The sequence below is a fragment of the Sorex fumeus genome, unplaced genomic scaffold (assembly GCF_029834395.1).
Source record: "Sorex fumeus unplaced genomic scaffold, SorFum_2.1 ptg000048l, whole genome shotgun sequence".
Taxonomy (NCBI): Eukaryota; Metazoa; Chordata; class Mammalia; order Eulipotyphla; family Soricidae; genus Sorex; species Sorex fumeus.
Genome location: NW_026606105.1, coordinates 9,926,909 through 9,950,078, shown reverse-complemented (window position 1 = coordinate 9,950,078; position 23,170 = coordinate 9,926,909). Strand labels below are relative to the sequence as shown.

Genomic DNA, 23,170 nt, shown 5'->3' with positions numbered 1-23,170 from the left:
AAAAAAAAAAGTATCTATATTGTTCCCTTAAAATATCAACAACTTGTAAATCAAAGTTGCTGCAATTCATATGAAAAAATTTTAACAAAAATGGCATCAGAGGGCAAAAAACACAAATAGTTTTCCACCTATAGGAGTAAAGCTTCACTTTAACTTCACTTGTTTCAAGAGAACCCATGAGTCATTGCCTCATTTGGAAGTCTCAGGATCGGAGCTTTTATCTCTTTCTTTATTCTTCTTTTTCCTGTTATTTTCTTCTCTTATTATGTTCTAAATACTTCAATTTAAATGTTCAATGAACCCAAAAGCAATCTAAAGCAAAGCTATAGTAAGTTTTACTAAAGATACACTCTGTCTCTGTCTCTCACTCTCACACACACACTGCATCTACAAAAAGGATTCAAAAGATAATTAGATACTTATCACCAACAAAGCATTCCAAAGAAAACAAAAGGATCAAAAGATTATATGGTTACAATCTCAAGTAAGATTTAATAAATCTATTAGGCAGAATAAGAGAAAAGAGTAGGGTCAGGACCCAAATGAAGTAATCTAACCTCATTTGGGAAAACCCTGGGGTGTTTGGTTTGGTTTTATTTGCTTGTTCTAGTTTGTTTTGTAATCAGCAGTGGACGGTCTGTTGTCCTAGGGTTTGTGAAAGCCAGACCGGCCAAGAAAGAGCCTGCTGTCATTTTTATTCCTTTCCTTTCACACAGTCTTTGGGGAGCACCCAGTGAGACCACCATAAAAGGCCATCCTTTCAAGCACATTAGTAACCAAATTTCTTTGGAAAAGGACCAGAACAAACCTATCTTCTACAATAGGGAACCACGTTAATGAGGCTACAGTGGAATTCAAAGACGTGTATTGAAAGTTTCTGTTTGCCAACACCACATACCACAGCAAATTTAACAGTAGGACTTGTATAGAGAGGATCAGTTCTGTGCCAGGGCACAGCACAGAATGGGCAACATCTCTATTCAATGGATTCATAGTTAAATAAGAAGGGCAACACCACCCATGGGGGTGGGGGGCAGGAGGAGGATTTGGAAAACACTCAAAAAACCTGCCAGTGAATAGGGAAGGAGGAATCATGGGCATTTGAGTTGTCAGGAAAATTCATCACTGTTTGTCCTTAGAACCTATGAAGGTGGTTCCAAAGCACCAGGATTAATGAGCACCGAGGAGGAACTTGAATGAGGACAATGGAGGTGGTCTGCCTGAGAGAAGGTAGGAGGTGATTAGAAACCATGTGGTTAAGTGAATCCTGGGGAGATGGGATCTGGAGAGAGGCCATCAAATAGGGTCTACAAGAAATGAGCCCAACCAGGGTGAGAAACAGTCTCCAATATGAACCCCAGAAAATTTGAATCCAATGAAAAGGTCAACAAAAAGATTCCTAAGTCAGAATCTGACTATGGGACAAGAGAGAACGCACTAGTCACTTAGCATGAGGGAGTCTAAAGGCCTCCCAAAGTAGCATACTGTGGAGGCCAACACCAGAGGCTGCTCCTGGGAAGAAAGTTACAGGCCTGAGAAGGATCTGTCTGTTAGCACTCATCAAGTTTACTTATCACCTTTTTATTAATAAATACTTTGTAGTAAACAAAACAAGAAACATCCAACTTTCTTACTCCAATCTCGCATTTTAGTCACAATAATTGTTTATTTATTGAGTTATTTTATATTTATTTTATTTAGTTGGTTATTTTATAAATATCTACAATGCTCTTTATAAAAGGAAATAGCTAACTGAATTCTTCCTTTTTAGGAAACGTTGCCATTTATAGGCATTTAGATCCCCGTGCCTTGGTTATGGAGGTTTAGAGGTGGGAGAAGTGGGTTAGGAATCTATCTTCAAGGGGCTAGAGCGAGAGCACAATGGGTAGGGCACTTGCCTGGCATGTGGCCATCCCAACTTTGATCCCAAAATCCCATCTGGTTCCTGAGCCCCATTAGGAGTGATTCCTGAGTGCAGAGTCAGGAGTATTCCCTGAGCATCGCCAGGTGTGTCCCCAAAACTTTTTATTATATATATATATATATACATACATATATATGAAAAAGATGGTTACTATATGAACCTTTATAGAGAATCTTAGAAGAAGGGGAAAAAAAGAGATCAAGCTCATAGAGAACAGAGTGATATTTGTCAAGAGCAGCAATGGGGGTGGTTAGAATAGGTGAAAGAACCCAAAAGGTAGAAACTTACAATTTATAAAATTAGCATGTCACGGGGAGATAATATAGTGTAGGTGAAAATAGTCATCAATACTGAATGGCATCTCTCAAGTTATTTAAAAGTAGGTCCTGGGCTGGAGCAATAGCACAGCAGTAGGGTGTTTGCCTTGCATGCAGCCAGCCCAGCCGAGCCGGCTTTGATTCCTCAGCCCCTCTTGGAGAGCCTAGCAAGCTCGCCCTCACGAGAAAGCCTGGCAAGCTACCCATGACGTATTCAATATGCCAAACACAGTAACAACAAGTCTCAAAATGGAGACGTTACTGGGCCTGCTCAAGCAAATCCATGAACAACGGGAGGTCCTGGACCAGGGGGATAGTTCAGTGGGCTGAGCACCTAGTTTTGCAATGCAGGAGGCCTGGGTTCAATCTCTAGAACCACATGATACCCCAGGCAACCACCAGAAGTGACCCCTGACCCCTAAGCTAGGAAGCAGCCGCTAAGCAGCACCAGGGGTGGCACCCAAGCAAAACCCACAATCCCAGACTGACATCAGGAGAAACTACAAAACCAATGCCAGGTCCTGGAAGATAGTTCTATGCACTGGCGTGCATGTTTTTGTATGCAAGAAGCTTGGATTCCTGGCACTGAAAAGATATCCCAAGCACTGCTGGGAGTAACCCCTAGCACTCCATCAGAAATAGCCTGAACATCACCAGGTATTCCTACCATCCCTCCACTCCCCCCCACAATGAGAAAATGAAATGGCCTTTAATAGCACACACATTCGTATGTATAAATATACAACAAATCTGCAGACCTGGAATTCACATACAGTTCACCAACAGTAGAGCAGCCATATAAAAAGTTCTATACAGAGTAGAGGGATAGTACAGGCCTTGTTCACAGTCAACCCTTGTCCAACTGCCCCTGGCACTGCATATGGTCCCACCAGCATGCCCAAGGGGCACACAGAGAAGCAGGAATAAACCCTGAGCAGTGTAGGGTGTAGCCCAAAACCAAATTTAAAAAAAAAAGCCTTCAAAAGTTATATATAATAGTGTAATACACATATGGGCTGGAGTGATAGCACAGTGGGTAGGGCGTTTTCTTTGCATGCAGCAAATCCAGCCGACCCAAGTTCGATTCCTTCACCCCTCTTGGAAAGCCTGGCAAGCTACTGAGTGTATCTTGACTGCATGGCAAAGCCCAGCAAGCTACCCATGACGTATTCGATATGCCAAACACAGTAACAACAAATCTCACAATGTTACTGGACCTGCTCTAGCAAATCAGTGCTGTGCAGTGCAATAAACACATAAAATATCAAGAGAATAAATAATATAAATAATAGCAGTACAAATAAGTGTCACTCACAAAACAACCTAAATAAATGAAACAGAAGACTCTGCAACACAATTTTCTTTATAAAAGTAAACACAAACAAAAACACTGTCCTCCCATTGTTCATCGATTTGCTCGAGCGGGCCCAGTAACATCTCCATTTTCAGACTTCTTGTTACTGTGTTTGGCATATTGAATACCTCACGGGTAGCTTGCCAGGCTTTGCTGTGTGGGTGAGATACTCTCAGTAGCTTGCCAGGCTCTCCAAGAGAGGGGCAGAGGAATCAAACCCGGCTTGGCCGGGGCTGGTTGCGCACAAGGCAAACGCCCTACCACTGTGATATCACTCCAGCAAAAAGAAAATTGGCAAAAATATAAACATACATATGCATCCAAACAAGCAACGGAAAATATGTTCATTGCTAAACTTAGTGCAAGAGTCAAGAGATGGAAACAACCCAAATGTCCAAATATAGATGAATGGATCAGAAGCTGTGGTATATCAACACAATGGAATACTATATAGCTCTAAGAAAGAACAAAATCATGCAATTTGTAGAGGATATCATACTGAGTGAAGACAGGAAGAAAGAAAGAAAGAAAGAAACAGATATAGATCTATCTCATTCATATATGGGACTGAAGATACACAGAAAGGGAACAACAAAGGGCCAACGTTAATACCAGGGTAGAACTAACTCACACAACTGAGTTGGCTGTGGGAGGATTGAAAGGAGGGGAGTTTGGGTCCTTGGGGAAGGGAGGTGGGTAATCGGTGGTAGGCTAGATATACATAAAATAAAAACTGAAATTATGTACATAAGAAGCCATTATCAACAGTATTGTAAAACACAACATCTAAACTGAAAAAAATAGAAATAATGCTTTGTAAAATAAATAAAAATAAAAGGGTCCTTTTAATTTTAAAAAGGGAAAATATAAACAATAAAGCAGAAAAGTGGAATAGTGGTTATCACTGAGGGTACAGGAAGACAAGGAAGTCGCAAAGACCATGCCTGGCACTTCCAGTTGCTATGAACGTTTTCTTTATTTGGGCACATAGCAGTTCTTTCTGGTGAGTATTTTAACTGAGCCCAGACATTTGAGGCATTTCTATGGCTAGTATCTATTTCAGTAAGACTATTATATGCATTTTAATGAGAGAGAGAGAGAGAGAGAGAGAGAGAGAGAAATCATGGCTGGTATTTGAGCCAAGAGTAAGCTACCTCCATTAGACAGAGACTCATCCTCCACACTCAGGGTGTGTTCCCTTTATAAACTGCAGCAAAGTCACAGGGCCAGGGGCCTGCAGGCTACAGTGCATGTTCCAGAGGCCTGCCCCATGCCCAGCTATATGCCTGTTACTGTCCCAACCAAACAGCAACCCCATCTTGGGAGAGTCAGTGGGGCAAAGATCCACGGGGCAGACACAAGAGGGACCCTCCCTTGCAAGAATCCAGGGCAGGGGGTCCAAGTAGATTCTGGATAGTCCCTTTCCAGAGGGCTTCTGAGGCTGCATGGTTGGGGCAGCAGGCCTGAGTGGGACTTAGACCCAGCATTACACCCCCAGCCTGGGGGAGCCTCCCTGGGGAGGGGTGCTGAGGCCCATAAAACAAACAGACTCTCCTGACAGGACAGAGTGTAGAGCGACCTGGGCCAGGGAGGCATTTAAATGATGAAGTGACAGGCACTGAAGGGGGGGGGGGCGGTGGAGGGAAGCGCAGAGGTCAAGGCCATTCATCATTGCCAAGCTTATCTTCTGACAAGGGAGGGGCACTCCTGCCTCCAGATGGAGCAGGAAAACAGAAGGTTTGCACGGGATGGAGGAGTGCGGGCAAGTCCCCCCCACCCCAACCCCCAGCTTTGGTTTCGCTCAGTTAACTAATTTGAGAGAATGTGACACTGGTATTTGCTTTTTTTCTACAGGGACAGATCATTCCCGGCAGAGTGAGAAAGTGCTGTTTTCCTCTTTCCTGCTCTGAAAAGAAATGAGTTACGGTGGCAACTACACCCTGGTTAGAGGAAAACTTCTATTTTCTTGATACTTCGATCAATTCGCCTTAACGCTAACGATGATCTCTTGTTTTCCGGGAGCACTGTGGATCCGTGGTCAAGGATTAGGAAATAGCAGAACTGGGTCTGAGAATGAATGCCCTGACACTGACTAGCTGTGTGATCTGGAGTCTGTGGAGTCTCACTGAACGGTGACGATAATAATCGAGCGAACAGTGAAAGCTATTTGTGAAGGATGAAATAATGTAGCTGAAGTGCTTTAGCGCAGCATGTCTGCATAATAAGCACTCGATAAATTTTAGTTTTTAATCTTGATACCTCTGACACTCTATTCTATAAATAGAAACATTTGCTATTTCACGGATGCCTTATAGCATCAATTCTATGTGACCAAACATCTAATCATAAAATGATTATTTTGCAAACTGAAACTCTGCATTAACCATTTCCTCCTCCCATCCAGATATAAAGCAGGATTTCAGTGAACATTTAGTAGGTAATGATTATGCTGAAGGAAACAGTTCGTTCTATCCCTCTGCCTTCATGTTCTTTAAGTTTTCCGAGGCAGTATATTATATATTAAGCTGTTTAAACATCTAGTAAACTCATACTCCTTCATCCCCAGCCTGGAAAAAAAAATAGCAATATGTTTAGGAAACTGTGAACTTTCAAATTAGAAGGTAATTTTGCAGATGTTTTCCCATTCAAATAACAAATTCATGAGGTGGGCAGGGTCTCTATCTTTAGGCTTTTACAGATAAGAAAGATAAAACTTGAGGATAAACGACAGAACCACACGAATCAATAATATTTTCTATAAAAGGGGAATATTAGTAGGAATTGAGGAAATTAAGAATGCCAACATGGGCTGGAGTGATAGCACAGTGGGCAGGGCTTTTGCCTTGCATGCGGCCAACCTGGGTTCAATTCCCAGTATCTCATATGGTCTCCTGAGCACTGCCAGGAGTAATTCCTGAGTGCAGAGCCAGGAGTAACCCCTGTATATCGCAGGGTGTGACTCAAAAGACAAAAAAAAAAAAAAGGAATGCCAACGTTATTGAACTAAAAAATAAATCAGAGGTTATCAATAAAGAAGTCAGTTTGAAATAGACAAAGTGTGTGTGTGTGTGTGTGTGTGTGTGTGTGTGTGTGTGTGTGTGGTGGGGGTGTGGGTGTGGATAATGGCCATTGGTAAAATATAAACAAAAAATAAAATCATGAAGCACAGGGCTCTATGTTCCAGTTTTACAATTTGTTTACCCAATGTGTCTCAATATTTCTGGCTGGAAGTTTGGAAAGCAAAAATTTGACCTCTTAATTCTCTTAAAATACATTGTATGGGGCCAAAGAGATGGTCTAGGGATTAAGGCGTTTGCTTTGCACACAGTCAACCCAGGTTCAATCCCTGGCATTACATATAGTTGGCTTCCCGGACACCACCAGGAGTGACTGCTGAGCACAAAGGCAAGAGTAAGCCCTAAGCACCTCCGCTGTGGCCCAAACCTCCTCACTCAAATATTTGAAAAAAAAATTTCCTAATACATTTTAAAATTTTATTTTATTTTTGGATTTTTAAAAATTACATTGGAGCAGGCTGGAGAGATAGCACAGCGGGTAGGACGTTTGCCTTGCATGCGTCCGACCTGGGTTCGATTCCCAGCATCCCATATGGTCCCCTGAGCACCGCCAGGAGTAACTCCTGAGTGCAGAGCCAGGAGTAACCCCTGTGCATCGCCAGGTGTGACCCAACAAGCAAAAAAAAAAATTACATTGGAATAGGATTTAGAGAATAAAGATTGATGATAGAGATGGACGCTTAGGGCTTTTGCTCTTTGCATGTCTGACTGTCTAACCAAGCTCTGATCTAAATTAGGACTGCATGGAGAGGAATGCTGAGAGCAGCGAGCCCAGTTTCACCCTCGCTTACAGGCTGTGAGTGAGATATGATGTATATCTCACAGTCGTAGCCAGAATGGGTCATTCCACCTGCCCTTTGCCCATTACACCCACACAGTTTTTTTTGAGGGGAAAGATTGTGGATCAGATATCACATTGGCTCTTCATATAACCCCCTATAACATGTGTGTATAGCATGCTTCGATCACAGAATTGAATACTGCACTTTTTACATTTTGAAAGATTAAAGAAATGAACAGCCCTGAAAGTTATGTAAAAACAGAGGTATACATCCTCTGTGTGAAACAGCTTTCCCTTAAAATTCAGATAACTTTTTCTCAGCTGGCCAATACCTCATCTTACTTACTAAGTAACTTCCATTACTAAGCAACTTCCACTTTGACTCAATACCTTTTGCAAACCTCAATGTCCACTAAGGGCAATGAATAGTACAATTACTCCCATTTTAAAGTCAAAATTTTTTCATTCAGAGATGTTTCGTAGCCAACTCAAAGTCATAAAAAAAGTCTTTGATGGTAAGACAGAAATTAAACATTAAGCTTTCTGATAGTTATCAGTCTATAAAAGACTTACACGTAATTTCAAATTTAACTAGAATAAATTAATTTGAAAACATGTTTGACATTTCACTGAAAAAATACAAGGCCACATCTTCAAAAAATAAATTCTTCCCACTGATAGTCAAATGCAAGTACCAGAGCTCAACTCTTTAATTCTAAGTTGGTATAAGTGAAACAAATTCTTACCATGATCTTCTGAAGACACTGGTGACCTAAAATGAGATAATAAGCATGATAAATCTTTTGAATATGATACTGGTAATAATAGCAACAATAAAGAATCATTTTATAAAAATAACACACTCCAAACCCAGTTAAGTTGTAATTCGATATAGTAGACAGTGTAATTAATGTACTGTTTGCTTCCTCTATTTCAACCAAGAGCTCCCAAAGCTTACCTGAATTGGTTGGAAAGTGGGGGTTATAAAAACATCAGTCTAGAGTATGGTGCCACTGGATGGCCACAAACCTAGCTCAGGCTGGATTTATAACACACAAAAAGGGAACACATAGAAATATGGTAGTAAATAAAATCCTATGAAGTCATAAAGGGCTGGCGGCCAGGTCTCTGGAGAAAATGTCCGTCATGTAAATATGGACCTGATGGAGTGTAGGTGAAAAGAAATGATTTGTTCAATAACAGAATGAGACAGAAGTGAAAGAAATGGAATGTACTCTTACAATTACTAGAGTTTGACTCCATCAGGCAACTATTATGATATCCCCAAACTTTTATTACACAATAACACATCACTTGGGGTTCAGTTCTAATTATGTTGATAAGATGTCAGTGAAGAATTTACCAGCCCCTTTAGCAATAAAAATCATGTTTTTTTCTTCCTCTGCTGACTGCTAATTGAGTTACTTTGAATAATACAAGAAAACTGTAGATGAATTCCCCTTGGGCTTGAAAGAAACAGTTTTTTATCAACTCATTGTTCTCTGGAAAGGTGTTAGAATTTTAGAAGGCAAAAACAAGAGACCAGTTGAAAGGAATTGTCTCCTCTAAACAATGGTTCTGTTTGATCTCAATACAAGAGAGAAGAACAAAGGCAGAGAGATGAGTTTGGTCTTATTGCTACCCATCAATATAACTGATTTTTAAATTTTCATTTATTTTTTGTTTCTATGTTAGGTGCCGTGGTTTACTGTTAGTGGTAGGGTTTCATGCATCACAAATGCTAGCACAACACCCTCCTCGAGTGTCCACTTCTCATCACACTGCCCTAGCGGCGTTTTCCTACTCCTATCCCTTTAATTCCTGTGTGGTATACCTCCTACTGAAGACCATTGCTCTGTTGCTTTTGGGCATTTGCTATACCTTGACTATGTGTCCTTACATCTTACGGATAGGAGATCATTTTATTGCTGTTCCTCTACTTCTGATTAACTTCATTCAGCAAGATACCCTCCGCACACATTCACATAGCAGGAAATTCTATAATTTTGTTTTTTCTTATAGCCAAGTAGTATCCATTTTGTGTATGTACCACAATTTCTTTATATAGTCATCTGTTTTGAACACTTGGGTTTTTCTCAAATTTTGTGAATTAATGTTGCAATGAACATAGGAGTGTAAATATCTTTTCTGAATAGAGTTTTTTCCCCCAATTCAAACTATACCACAAAACTGTAGTAATTAAAATAGTGTGGAACTGAGATAAGGATGAATACTCTCAGGCCAACGGAACAGAACTGAGAGTCCAGAAACAGATCCTCAGGTATAATGATATTTAATTTTCCCTAAAGAACCAGAGTATAAGATGGATCAAGGAAAACTGCTTCCGCAAATTATGCCAGGAAAACTGGTTTATCAGAAGCACAAAAATTAATTTTGATCCTTTCCTAATACTGTGACAAAAGTGAAATCAAAATGGATTAAAGACCTTGATATCACCCTTGAATCCATTAATTATTTTGAGGAAAACAGGCAGAATTCTTCATGACATTGAATCTTCAGGGATGCAATGCTATTGGCTAAGAAAATGGAAGCAAAGATAAGCAAATGAGACTACATCAAATTGAGAAGTTTCTGTACCACAAAAGAAACAGAATAAGAAGACATCAGCAGACTGGGAGAAAATATTTGCCCGCCACTCATCTGTTAAAGGGGTAATATCCAAGATATATAAAGCACTGGTGGAACTTTACAAGAGAAAAACAACCAATCCCATAAAAAAAAAAAGGGTGGAAGAGTTGAAAACAACTTTCTTAAAGAAGATTCATATTGCCAAAAGGCATATGAAAAAAATGATATGTAACACTTAGCATCAGGGAAGTTAAGATGAAAACAAGGTATCATCTCATACCATCAACACAAAGAACAAAGACAAAAAGTGGCTGGTGTGGATGGGGGAACATGAGACCACTATCATTGCTGGTGGGAACATCTACTGGCTCAGGCTTTGGACCCTTCTCAAAAAACGAGGAATCAAGTTTCCATATGACCCAGCAACTCCACTTCTTGGTATCTATCCCAAGGGCACAATAGAACTGATTTATAAAAGAAATGATGACCAATTTAGGAGCAAGAATGAGTCAGTGGATGCACAGTGGGCTGAAAGAAACATTAAGTTGCTTTGGTTGATTGACAGCACTTTGATTTATCTATTGCTCGGTATGATTTCTGCCCACGATGCAAATGCAAGTAAAATGCAAAATATAAACAGCAGCAATAGCGAGAAAGTTCATGTCTGGTTATATTGATTTTATGAGTCTCCTTAAGTTGATCTTCGTGTGTGAAAACAACACAGTCCCAGGATGTGTTGGAGAGAAAGTTGGTGCCCGAGGGGGGTGGCGGGCAGGATGACATGGGGCATGGGAGGGCAGGGGTCACACAGTGGAACTCCTCCTGATTGCTCAGGGGAAGCAGATACACTCCTCCTTGGAGCTCCCCTATGTCACCGTGTCCACACACTGTCCTCGTCAAGCTATGCCTCCTTGTAAAGTAAGATCACATCTAATGCAAACAGAATGGGTCACGTCGATGAAAATGTGTTGAACGGGATCGATTTTTTAACACCACTGCACTGACTTGAAAACTCGGACACATTCTCCCGCATGGCACCAAGCCATAATGTCACTTTTAAATGACCTTTAAATATATTGACGGACTGCAGGAGCCCCTGGGAGGGAAGGGCTTAGAAATGAGCATCCAGCAACAATGCGAGTACTCTCAGAACCCAAGGATGCCCGAAACTCCAGGCCAATGGAGACACCCACCATTTGCCTTCCTGACTACAAAGCACAAAGTGGAAGAGATGAAATGGGATTACAAATGCAGTCCAAAGAGAAACATATTATTTGACATAAAAAGAGTAAGCATTAAGCTGCCCGAAGCATACAAGAAGAGGACGCAACAAGGAATGGGGTATGTGGGTGTGTTTTCTGCTGGGAAGTAAGCAAAACAAAGTTTGGAAGGTTTGCCATTAATTTCTCCCAAAGCCTGAGGAACAAAGAAAAACTCCTGCCAATAGGAGACTCAGTATCTGAGGTGGGGGCTTGAGGAGATGGGGGTCTGGCTGCTCTTCCCTACCAGCAAAGCACTAATATTAAATCTGAAAACTTCCAGATGGCTCCACTCACCTCCCCAGGGGCCGCATTCAGGCAGTGGGGAGAGGCTATTGATTTCAGTGTTTGGGGAGGATTAGTCATGTTGAGGTTCTGGGCGGAATGTCTCCCACACGCCTGGATTTGTGGAATTTTAAAGACATATGGAGTATTTCAATCCTCACTCAGTATTTCACCTTTCACTTTAACGAGCCACTAAATTACACCACGGAGACAGGCACATCATTCATTATTGCTGGAGACGGGCATAAAGTTTTACAGAACTTCGCTCAGGAGAGAAGAAATATCATTAAATTGGCAAGGTAATTTAGTTATTATTTAAAAAAAAAACAGAGGTTGAATCCCAGCAACAGATAATTTCCCTCAACTTGACAACTAAGGCATGCCTGAAAGTTCACAGCTTATTCCCCTCTGCACCTGGGGGGCGTGGGGGTTTGGTCTCAGACTGTTTATTTCTCCTCCATAAACACTTGACCTTGGAAATGACATCTGCTCTTCTAACATAAGCCTTTATTGGCATCCAAACAACCCCCAGATTTAGAGCTCTCCTCCCCATTTCTTTCCCCACCACTAACGTCTATTAGAGTCTACAGAACGTTTGAATTTGACTTTCCTTTGTCCCCCCCCCCCCATGTATTGACATTTCCTTCAAAATCAGTAAAGGAAAGGAAAGCAATAAAAACAGAAATTCAAGCCCAGAATTTCCAACTCTTGTATTTTATTACTATTATTATTCCATTCTTCGTGGACGGAGTGATAGCACAGCGGGTAGGGTGTTCGCCTTGCACGCTGCTGACCAGGGTTAGATTCCTCTGTCCCTCTCAGAGAACCTAGCAAGCTACCGATAGTATCCTGCCCAGCAAGCTCCCCGTGGCATATTCGATATGCCGAACACAGTAACAACAAGTCTCACGATGGAGATGTTACTGGTGCCCGCTCGAGCAAATCGATGAACAATGGGAGGACAAGTGCTACAATGCTATTATTCTATTCTTCAGGTTTACCTTCATTTCTGTTGACCCAAATCTGAATAATAATTATAGTTGAGGGGCTAGAGAGATAGTACAGTGGGGAGGGTATTCGTCTTGCCTGTGGACGACCTGACCCTGGCATCCGGTATGGTCCTCCTTGCACTGCCAGGAGAGATTTCTCAGTGCAGAGCCAGGAATAACCCCTGAGCATTGCTAGATGTGGCCCTTGCAAAATATAATTATAGTTGAGCCCCTATTACACAATACTCTGTGCCATTAGAAGGGTGTACAAAATAAACAGAGTTGTGAGGGAGATATGGCTGCTACCCCTGTCACCCCGTTGATTTGGCTGACTTGAGTGGCTGTCTGGGTATGTCCCTCTGCTCTCACCACTCCATGTGTGTTCCTCCAGAAGTGTGGTGCTCAGGCTCAGGTGCTCAGGCTCAGGCTCAGACATCAGGGAGAGGATGTCCCACTCGCTGGTGAGTTAAGAGGACAGCCTTCCCACAGAGAGACGGACTGTTCTGGAGTTGGGGGCACTTGAGTAGCAATGCTCCCCTGCTAGATCCTCCAAACAAGCACTCAAGGGGAAAGCAGGGTGTCTGTTTGCAGAAACCTAGTCCAGTGAAGGAGAAAAACCCACAAATAACAAATGTAATGAACAAGACTTGATGAAAATAGCAAAGAGAGGAGACCAATTCTGTCCCACAGAAGGAAAGAAGGCTTGGGCAGCAAATTCTATCAGAGACAGGCTTGGGAGGGTAAGTCAAGTTTACTAGGTAAGACAGGAGAGTTCTAGGTAGAAGCAGGTATGTGCAAAGAAGTGTGGATATGCAAATTCATAATTTGTTATGGGATTTACAAGTATTTTGATGGTGCAAAAGAGTAAAGAAGTAAGTCAAAGTTGGGAGCAGATAATCAAGAGACCACTGGGCCGTTTCATTTAGGGGCCTGTGAGTGACCTTCCATGGAAGGGCAGAGTGGTTCTGAGGCAGAAGCTACGTGTCTCCACTGTGCTTTGAAAGGGCAGGCTGTGAGGAGCAGACAGCAAGAGCTTAATTTGTCTAGAAACTCTTGAAATTAAACATCGTCTGTGATCTACCAGAGGTTCACCAACAGGAACTGTCACAGCTAAGCACTGATGTGTTGGACTGTGGGTGGGAAAAGGGAGAGGGAGAGAGGGAGAGAGAAGGGGAGGTAAGGTGTACCCACCAGCTGCCCAACCCCCAACTCCCAAGAGCCTGGGTCATGTCATCTCTCAACCCTGGTACTCATCATACACACATACACACACACACACACACACACACACACACACACACACACACACACACAAACGAAAATGGAAATAAAGCTACCAAGTATTTAGCTACCATTTTGCAAAGCAAAATCTTGCCTTACATGCAGCCAGCCCACCAGGATTCAATCACTGGCATCCCATTTGGTCCTCCAAGAAGTTATCCCTGAGCACAGAGCCAGGAGTATGCCCTGAGCACACACATCACTGGTGGTGTGGCCCCCAAACAAACAAACGAAGAAAAAGTACAACAAGATCTGGACCAAGTTTCCGGGAAACAGAGACAGAGAAGAAGAGATAGAAAGAGACTGAAACCCATACAGAGACGAAGAAGAAGAGATAGAAAGAGACTGAAACCCATACAGAGACGAAGACAGAGACGGACACAGAGAGAGACAGAGTTTTGATCAGTGTCCATGAAATAGATATAAAATGTCTTCTCATGCACCACCAAGCTCTCTACTGCTCGGAGCCCGTGCCCTGTTCATCAGAAGCTGAATCAAACCTGAGAGGAGAATACTGCTGAGAAAGAGTTTGAAGGCATCAGTTCAGAGCCGAAGCCAAATTCCACAACAATCCCAGTCACTGTCCTTAAATATCCCTCTCCAAAGCGAGCGGTTTCTAAAAGCTCTCACCACTGCTAATATGAGCAATGAACACAAAAGGAGCTAGCGTGACATCGATGCAAAATGACACTGAGGAAGCAGAGCCAAGGTCCACGAACAAACAACAGAGAAGCTGGGAGCAGCACTCTCAAATGATGGCACGAAAAAGTCCTAATTGGTAACAGCTCTCCATGAAATCACATGTGGAAAGAGGAGAGAGGATGGGGGGGAGGAATTTCTGTGACCAGATCAAGAAAAAAAATGATCAAGAAATAATAATAAAACTATGAAAGATGGAAACGGTGATGATCTGCCCAGTAATTTTAAAGAAGTCATATACAGGAGAAAAGGCTTAAAAGCTTTGGTCACAGTGTTACCTGGGGAAAAAAAAAAACAATGATTAGAACTATATTAAGAATGGGGCCAGACTACTAACTATGGAACAATATTTCTGGCCCTGTCTCTACTGTCCTTGGGTGTCAGTCTACTCATTTTATGTTATTTTATATTCCAGAAATGAGTGCAGCCTCAAAGCTGGGGGAGGAAGCAGCTGGAATAGAAACGGGATCGCTCAGTCAATGATGGTTGCTGGGATCGTTCAGGAATGGAGATGTGTGCTGAAAGTAGATAAAGGACCAAATGTGACAGCCTCTCAGTATCTGTATTGCAAACCATAATGCCCCAAAGCAGAGAGGGAGTATGGGGAAAATTGTCTGCCATAGAGGCAAGCGGAGGGTTGGGCGGGGCAGGGGGGAATACTGGGGACATTGGTGGTGGAAAATGTGCACTGGTGGAGGGATGGATATTTGATTATTATATGACTGAAACTCAAATATAAAAGCTTTATAACTGTATTTCATGGTGACTCAATTAAAAAAAAAAGAATGGGGCCAGATAGTACTCTGGGGAAGGCATTTGTCTTACATGTGGCCAAACCTGGTTTGATCCCCAGAATCTCATCTGGTCCCCAGAACACCTCCAGGAGTAATTTCTGAATGCAGAGCAAGAAGTAACCCCTTGAACATCACTGTGTGTTGCCCCAAATCAACAACAAACCGTGTATTAGGAGGGGCCTGGAAACATACTGGAGCTAGGCTTAATCCCCCACCTCACATGGTTCACTGAGGACCTCTGTGTTGGGTTTTCTTTTTTGTCCTTTGGAGACTCTCATACAATCCCCCACACTGCAGGCCAAGCAATACTGTATCTCAGGCCCGGACACTAAACTGTCAGCCAGAGGCTTGGCTGAATATCTCAGCAGTGAACCCCAGACCTTGTGAGCACTGCTAGGGAGGTTCCCTCACAAAAAACAAAAAAGAAACAAAAGGGCTGGAGCAATAGTGCAGCGGGTAGGGCGTTTGCCTTGCCCACAGCTGACCCAGGTTCGATTCCCAGCATCCTGTATAGTCCCCCAAGCACTGCCAGGAGTAATTTCTGAGTGCAGAGCCAGGATTAACCCCTATGCATTGCCGGGTATAACCCAAAAAGCAAAAAAATTAAATTAAATTAAATTAAAAGAAAAAAAACCCCAACACATTTAATTCTATTTGTCCATTCAAGAATCTGCCTTATTAAAGTGTTGCTGCTTTTATTATTTTGATTTGTTTTCTATTACTTTTGATTTGAAGACTTGCTAGTAAAAATCCCCTTCTCAACATTAATGCTGCTGAGTGAAATATTTTATATCTTCCTCTCCTTTGACATGAAGTCAACACTTTTAAAATATAGTACAAGGGGGCTGGAATGAGAGTACAGTGTGTAAGGCACTTGCCTTGCATGCAGCCAACCTAAGTTCAATCCCTGTCATCTCAGATGGTTCCCTGAGCACTGCCAGGCGTAATTCCTGAGTGCAGAGTCAGGAGTAATTTCTAAGCATTGCTGGATCTGACTCCAAAGCAAAAATAAATAAATAAACTATAATACACAATGAAATTTGAAAAGAAGGCAAGCTCTAGGAAAAAAACAAGATACTATTCAGATGGGGGATTTTATCCTTTAAGTGGCAAAAACTAAAACGAATTCTGAACAGTAATATTACAGATCTCAAGACAAATGTGAAAGCAATCATCATTTTTTAAAAACATGCTATCATGGGCCACAGAGATAGTACATGGTGTAAGGTGTATGGGCTGACCCTGTTTCAATTCCCGGAGACACACATAATTCTATAAGCACTGCCTGGAGTCAGCCCTGAGCACCACTGAGCACCAAAAACAGGAAAAAGAGGAAAAAACTTAAATCAAATCTGTGTGTGAGGCAGTCAGCTTTAGACAATGTCTCCAAGGCTCCTGGGATTACACTGTTCTTTTTGGAAATAAGACTGTTTCCAAGAAAAAGTGAAGAGATTAAGTTATGGCCCTGAATACAGCTATGGCATCTAAAAATTATTTTATTAGATTAAGTGCACACATATCAAGAATTGGACACAATGAGACATAGGGATGTGGCAACTGTACAGGATGGTCACTTTCTCCTCAGTCACCAGACACAAGGGACCACTAAGAAACTCAGAGAGAGTCATTAGCACAAATTCCCATGTGCAGCTCTTTCTTTGAGGTACCTTGTCTTCCGTCAGCTACAAGGATGCTGAAAACCACCCAGTTTCCTACCAGCAAAGTAATACTTACATAATCACGGAAGTCATGGTCCTCCCGTTGTTCATCGATTTTCTCGAGTGGGCCCAGTAACGTCTCCATCATGAGACTTGTTGTTACTGTGTTTGGCATATCAAATACATCACGAGTAGCTTGCCAGGCTCTGCCGTGCGGGCAAGACACTCTCGGTAGCTTGCTGGGCTCTCCAAGAGGGGTGGAGGAATCGAACTCGGGTCGGCCATGTTGGCCGCTTGTAAGGTAAATGCCCTACCGCTGTGCTATCGCTCCAGCCCATAATACTAGGAGCATATTAGGCAAAAAAAGCTCTTTAAAGGATTATACTTATGAAGTTTTGGTATTTTGAATCAATATTTCTTTATGCAGAAAATGTCCTTTGAATATGTCGTACGTATTTTTATCTGAAAAATATTTCCTATGTGTGGGGACAGTAATCGGCTTTTAAAACAAACCAAAAAACCCTTACTTTTGAAAAAAAATCCCCTATACATAGTGCTTAACTTTCTTTTCATCTCATGATTTTAATTCATGGCTTTCCTACTTGGTTCTTCCTCAGAAAGTCTGTGTTATTTCCTTCCTCAGCAGTCGATGGGGGCCAATGGACTCTCTATTCCAACATGTTCCTGTCTCTGGGAGAGAAAGAGGATGTTTCCCAAGGATGGGGATGCATTCAGAAACCAGGGCCTACCTACCTGGGTCTGTTACATTTGGGGGAGAATCCGCAAGTGGACATCAGTCTTTCCCAGTCCCTCCAACATATATGCCCTCTTTAGCATTTCAAGGGGCTGGAGCGATAGCACAGCGGGTAGGGCGTTCGCCTTACAAGCGGCCAACATGGCCGACCCAAGTTCGATTCCTCCGCCCCTCTCGGAGAGCCTGGCAAGCTACCAAGAGTATTGGATATGCCAGACACAGTAACAACAAAGTCTCCAATGGAGACGTTACTGGGCCCGCTCGAGCAAATCGACGATCAACAGGAGGGCCTTTACCTCGAGCTCGAGCATTTCAAGACTTTCACCTGGTGTGCTGCAAGGCCAGGCATGGAATCAATGCAGGAAGGTGAGTTTGGAATAAACCTGTGGGGCAGGTGCAGCAAGTGCAAAGTCTAACTAGACACATGGACAAGAACTTACACTGTGAAATACCAAATGGAGAGGGGAGGTGCTGAGATATTCACACATCAACCCAATGAACCAGAGACATAGGGTTCATGCAGCGCATGGTCTTCGCTCCTCGGGCTAGGAAAAGCAGCCTCTGGATGCTAGTATTATACTGTCGTAGAATGTCATTGCCCTCACTCTTGCCATTCCACTTTGTCTCTCCTAGTCCTATAGTGCTGATTGCTTCCTGGGCTCACTTATCCAATGTCTTCAGTCTTGGGGAATCCAGTCTGCTCTCTGTGAAACAACCTGCCACCAAGAGTTGGCACTCATAATCCTGAGGATCCAGATCGCTGGAACCTGGGCAAAATCTCCAAGCTGGACTCTCTTCTTTGCCCTAAGCACTGTTCCATGGGAGTCTGTCAACAGACTCCCAAGAAGTGCTCCAAGTGGAATCTGAATTGCCAACGAGGCACTCCTTCCAGGCATATCCCAAGAACCCACACTACCCATGCAGAGGCACCATCTGTAAGTGTCTTCTGCCTACGCAAACTCAATCTGCCTCCTGAAATTGTTCATGGGCAAGGAATTTAAGTCAAGTAAGTCACAGGGTGATTTGATGATTTGACTGCATGGCTGTAAATGATTGATTCTGGGCAACAGCTACGCCCTCTCATGCTTCCTCAGGGTTGCCATGCTTATGCCAGAGGGACTGATAACCAGGCCTAGACAGCAGCGCAGGTCAGAGAGGCGAACAAGGAGAGCACAGATCAACATCTTTAGCATCTTCAGCGTCATGACTTGAGCTTCTCTCTCTAGGTGAAATAGAACCCAAGAAATCCCTCAGCACTGAGAATCTCCATCTACTCTACAATTCTCTCTTTGTTTTGTGCTTCTTTTCCCTCTAAGTATGAATATTGGTATTAAGACAAAGAACAAGGCACATACAGTAAGAGAGAGAGAGAGAGAGGGAAGGCAGGCGGGAACGAGAGCCAGAGAGATGAAAGTTGGATCTACCACACAAAGTGGCATTGAAATGAGAGAAAGACGAACCCATTCTCTATTCAAGTGGTCACAAACCCATTCAGGGAATGCCAAAGGGGCTCAAAGGTAACATTCACCACCAGCAGAGAGAGTGGGGGGTGTGGAAAGAGCAAAGTGGAAAGGGAGAGAAAGATGGCATTTGTATGGTGCTAAGAAATCAGCCCCAGGACTGAAATAATAACAGCTGCTTGGTGAGTTCTTTGCTTGATGTAAATTTCCAGTGACTCCCTGCTTTCTCATAACTCTTCTTTAAGACTCTCCAACTCAAATATATACCCCAATAAATCCCCACATAAGCTGTTACTTGAAAAACCTTGTGTGTGTGTGTGTTTTAGTAAGTTCCTATGTCTAGTTAGGTCTGGGCATTGCAAAAATACTAGTTTTCCATTAGCTTGTGGAATTCCATTTCTCCAGCACACCCTCAATAATTTGCTGAGAAGCCCCAAAATGTCCTTTGAGCTTGAAATTGTACTGCCACCTACTGTTCATCCCTAGGAACTGCATCAAAAAAGAGAGGAAAGTTCTTTGAAATCCTCAGGTAGATCACCGTGATGGATGGATGGAAGGAAGGAAGGAAGGAAGGAAGGAAGGAAGGAAGGAAGGGAGGGAGGGAGGGAGGGAGGGAGGGAGGGAGGGAGGGAAAGAAAGAAAGAAAGAAAGAAAGAAAGAAAGAAAGAAAGAAAGAAAGAAAGAAAGAAAGAAAGAAAGAAAGAAATCCTCAGGTAGAGATGGGCAAAATGGAGCCGGGGACAAAAGGAAGAAATAAATGGGGGCAAAAATGATGGCCTTGGAGAAATTAATACTTATTTCAACAAATCTACTCAACATGAAAACCTGAGCATGATACCTGCTGTTACCTCAGATTACTCTTTAGAGAAATTTGAGCTTTTAAAAAGGGAAATAAAAAAATAAATAAAATGCATCCTAGACAATCATGTCATGTGGATATATTCTGCGTTAGAAATACGTCTTTGAAATGTAGCTTCCTGCTTAATTTCTAAGGAGTAAGGAGTAGGAAAGGCATGCGATTTTAAAATCCAAAGAAAAAGGAGATCCTGGCAAGAAAGCCACAGAGAATATCAATAAGGAGTAGGGAGTTCTCTTTAGAGAAAGCTAAACCCATCCTCCCTTCCCGGCTCTCCCTCCCTCCCCCAAACTTTATCCCAGTGAGACTCTGCTGTGGAGACACAGACATACTTGGCTTTTTACTTAACGTGGAATTATTTTCACGCATAAATCAAAACATGAAGTGCTAGATTTGCAAAGGTAAATATAAATACTGGAGATGCAATCTGTAATGTCATTGATGTAGGCAGGTAAATTAGGGAAGCCTCCTCCCAGGAAAATGGAATTTCTGGGGAGTAGTAAAACCACCTAGCCCTAAGGCCATCAAGACTCACCCTGTGGCTACAGCAACTAGGATCTGGTAAGAACTTTACCTGGAGCTAGAGCTAGGCTGGCCAGAGAAGGCTGAACCCACCCAAGAGAAGATCCAGCAGGAACAAAGCTCAAGAAAAGGAGTTTCAAGGAAGACCATCCCCGCTTTACCTGCCTTGGCAATCACCCTAGCAATGGACTCTTACCTAGCTACAAAACCCCACGTGGGACAGCTAAATCCTAAAATCCCTACAAAAGCGCACGTATACTGCATATACTGCCCCAGCACATGCACCCATGTGAAGGAGATGTGTAGAGGGGTTCTTTCCCCTTCCTCAAAAGCTTCCAAATAAAATCTGTTTTTACTTCACTGTTCATCTACTCCTGAAATTCTTTTCTGTGACAAAGACCTGGAATGCTCTGGTGAGGCCTCGGACTGGCTTTCTTCTCCTGCAAAGAGCAATTCCTCCCTCTGGTTGGAGTTCACAGCTTCCCAAGAAATTGGATAGTGGAGATTAACTCCCACACCGAGAAGAACGAGTGGACATCAGGTGTGGCCACCTAGTGGGGTTGGCGGGGCTCTGGCCTGTGCCATGCCGGTGCTCATCCATAGATTTTATTAGGCCTAGACTATTTCCTGGGTGGCAGAGGTGGATCAGGAAATCAGATCTGTCTCTCTCCTCTGCACCTACTCCACCTAAGCCTCCCATGGAGGCCCACCAACTTGACTGTTCGTTATCTGGATCTTACACAAAAGACCTTCTCTCCTATCAAATGATTCAGGACAGACAATGTCTACCATGCAGGGTCAAGGTGAGTGAGCAAGGACTGAGGCACACAGCTCATGCTGCTTCTTACATCAAATAAGAGCTTATCAACCTCACTTCATAAATGGAGGGATATAACAGGTGCAATGGGAAGTTGCTTTGGTACTTATGAAAATAATTGTTACACATCACAGAAGAAGTGGTTTTTTTTTGTTTTTGCTTTTTGGGTCACACTTGGTGATGCACAGGGGTTCCTCCTGGTTCTGCACTCAGGAATCAACCCTGGCGGTGCTCAGGGGACCATACGAGATGCTGGGAATCGAACCCAGGTCGACAGCGTGCAAGGCAAACACCCTACCAGCTATGCTATTATTCTAGCCCCAAAGAAGTGTTTTTTTCTCTTTGGGCCACATGCAGTGATGCTCAGGGTTTACTCCTGGTTCTGCACTCAGGAATTACTCCTGGAGGTGCTTGGGGATGGAACCTGGGGATCGAGCCCGGTTTGGTCAAATGCAAGGTAAATGCCCTGTCCACTGTAGTATTTCTCTGGCCCCAGAAGAAGTTTTTTAATGGGCATCTGTCCCCCCATCTCAACCAGTTTTCAAGAGAGCTGATTCCAATGCATCACCAACAGATTTTATGCCAATTTCTTTTGCAAAAAAAAATTAATTATTATGTGAAGCATTTTTTACCATAAACTGTGCCAGGCCAACATTACTGAAAAAATTGGGTGCAATGATTATGCAGTGGGTATATTCATTGGATTTATGCTCAAAATGCAGGCAAGGCACATAATTTGCAAAGTATCTTCTCCCAACCCCTCTGTGTCAAAGGACATATCAAGTAATATAAACAGCCACAGTAGTAAGAAAGTTCCATGAGAAACATAACAAATGAATACAATAATAAAATTGAAACTGAGAAGTGAAAACGCATTGGTTCCACACATACATTGAGAATTCAGTCTATCTAATGTTTGAATATTAAAAAAAAACTCTGCTTTGTAGTAGAAGTATATGCTAGAAGCTGTGAAAACACCAAATTTATAGCATTTCTTCCCATTTTCAAGGATCTTGAGGTGTTATGGAGTAATACAGACTAGATTTTTTTATACAATACAATAAGGCAAGGTTTGATGTTGTTTTTCTTGTACTTGGTGAGTAGCAAAACAGGCAAGAAAGTTTTAAAAAAGAACAATCCTCTAATTCCAATCAGTTTTCCCACGTTGTAGACAAAGTTCTCATCTTGGCTTCTGAGGTATCCCTTAGGGTTCCTGAGAGGTGTTTCCCTCTCTGCCCACCCGTCCTTATGATGTCTAATTGGTTAAGGACATCTTTTTCCCATTCCTGACCCCAGATTCTTGGAGTATTCTGAGCCACTGGTCCACAGCCCTGGATTTTAAAATTCTTATTCTTACTTTGCATCCATTTAGTAAAATTACTCAACAGAAGATATACTGAGAAAATGAGTTTGGTCAGTGTTTGAAGAAAAGGGTTGATGTGTTACCTTGGATATAGGTAGTTGGGGGAGAGAAGGTCATTCAGAGGCAGCTGAACCCTAACACAGAAGACTGACCCCTGCTTCATGCCCATGAGATCAGATGCTTTTTTTTTTTGCACCTAAGTGCTCATGCTTCCTGAGACTCTCCCTTGTCAGCTCTGGTTGGAAACTCTTAGGAAGTCCCTAAGATCTTATTTCACCCATCAACTATTATGGTTTATGGTTCTCCACCAGTCAAGCTTTTCCCCTCCAATTAAAGAATATCCAAAACCTCTTCAAGGACTGAACTTCTCTGATAGACCAAAAATAATAGA

The 23,170-nt window shown here is 42.6% G+C and overlaps 1 protein-coding gene across 9 annotated transcripts in view; it reads right to left on the bottom strand.

The window, feature by feature from the left end:
- Nucleotides 1–23,170, bottom strand: part of DGKI (diacylglycerol kinase iota) — a 512,024-nt gene that overhangs the window by 38,597 nt on the left and 450,257 nt on the right. For all 9 annotated transcript variants that reach the window (XM_056123879.1, XM_056123870.1, XM_056123875.1 and 6 more), the window contains one exon: nt 8,200–8,225. In XM_056123879.1, coding sequence (XP_055979854.1) covers nt 8,200–8,225 — 26 coding nt within the window. The remainder of the gene's footprint in view (nt 1–8,199; nt 8,226–23,170) is intronic.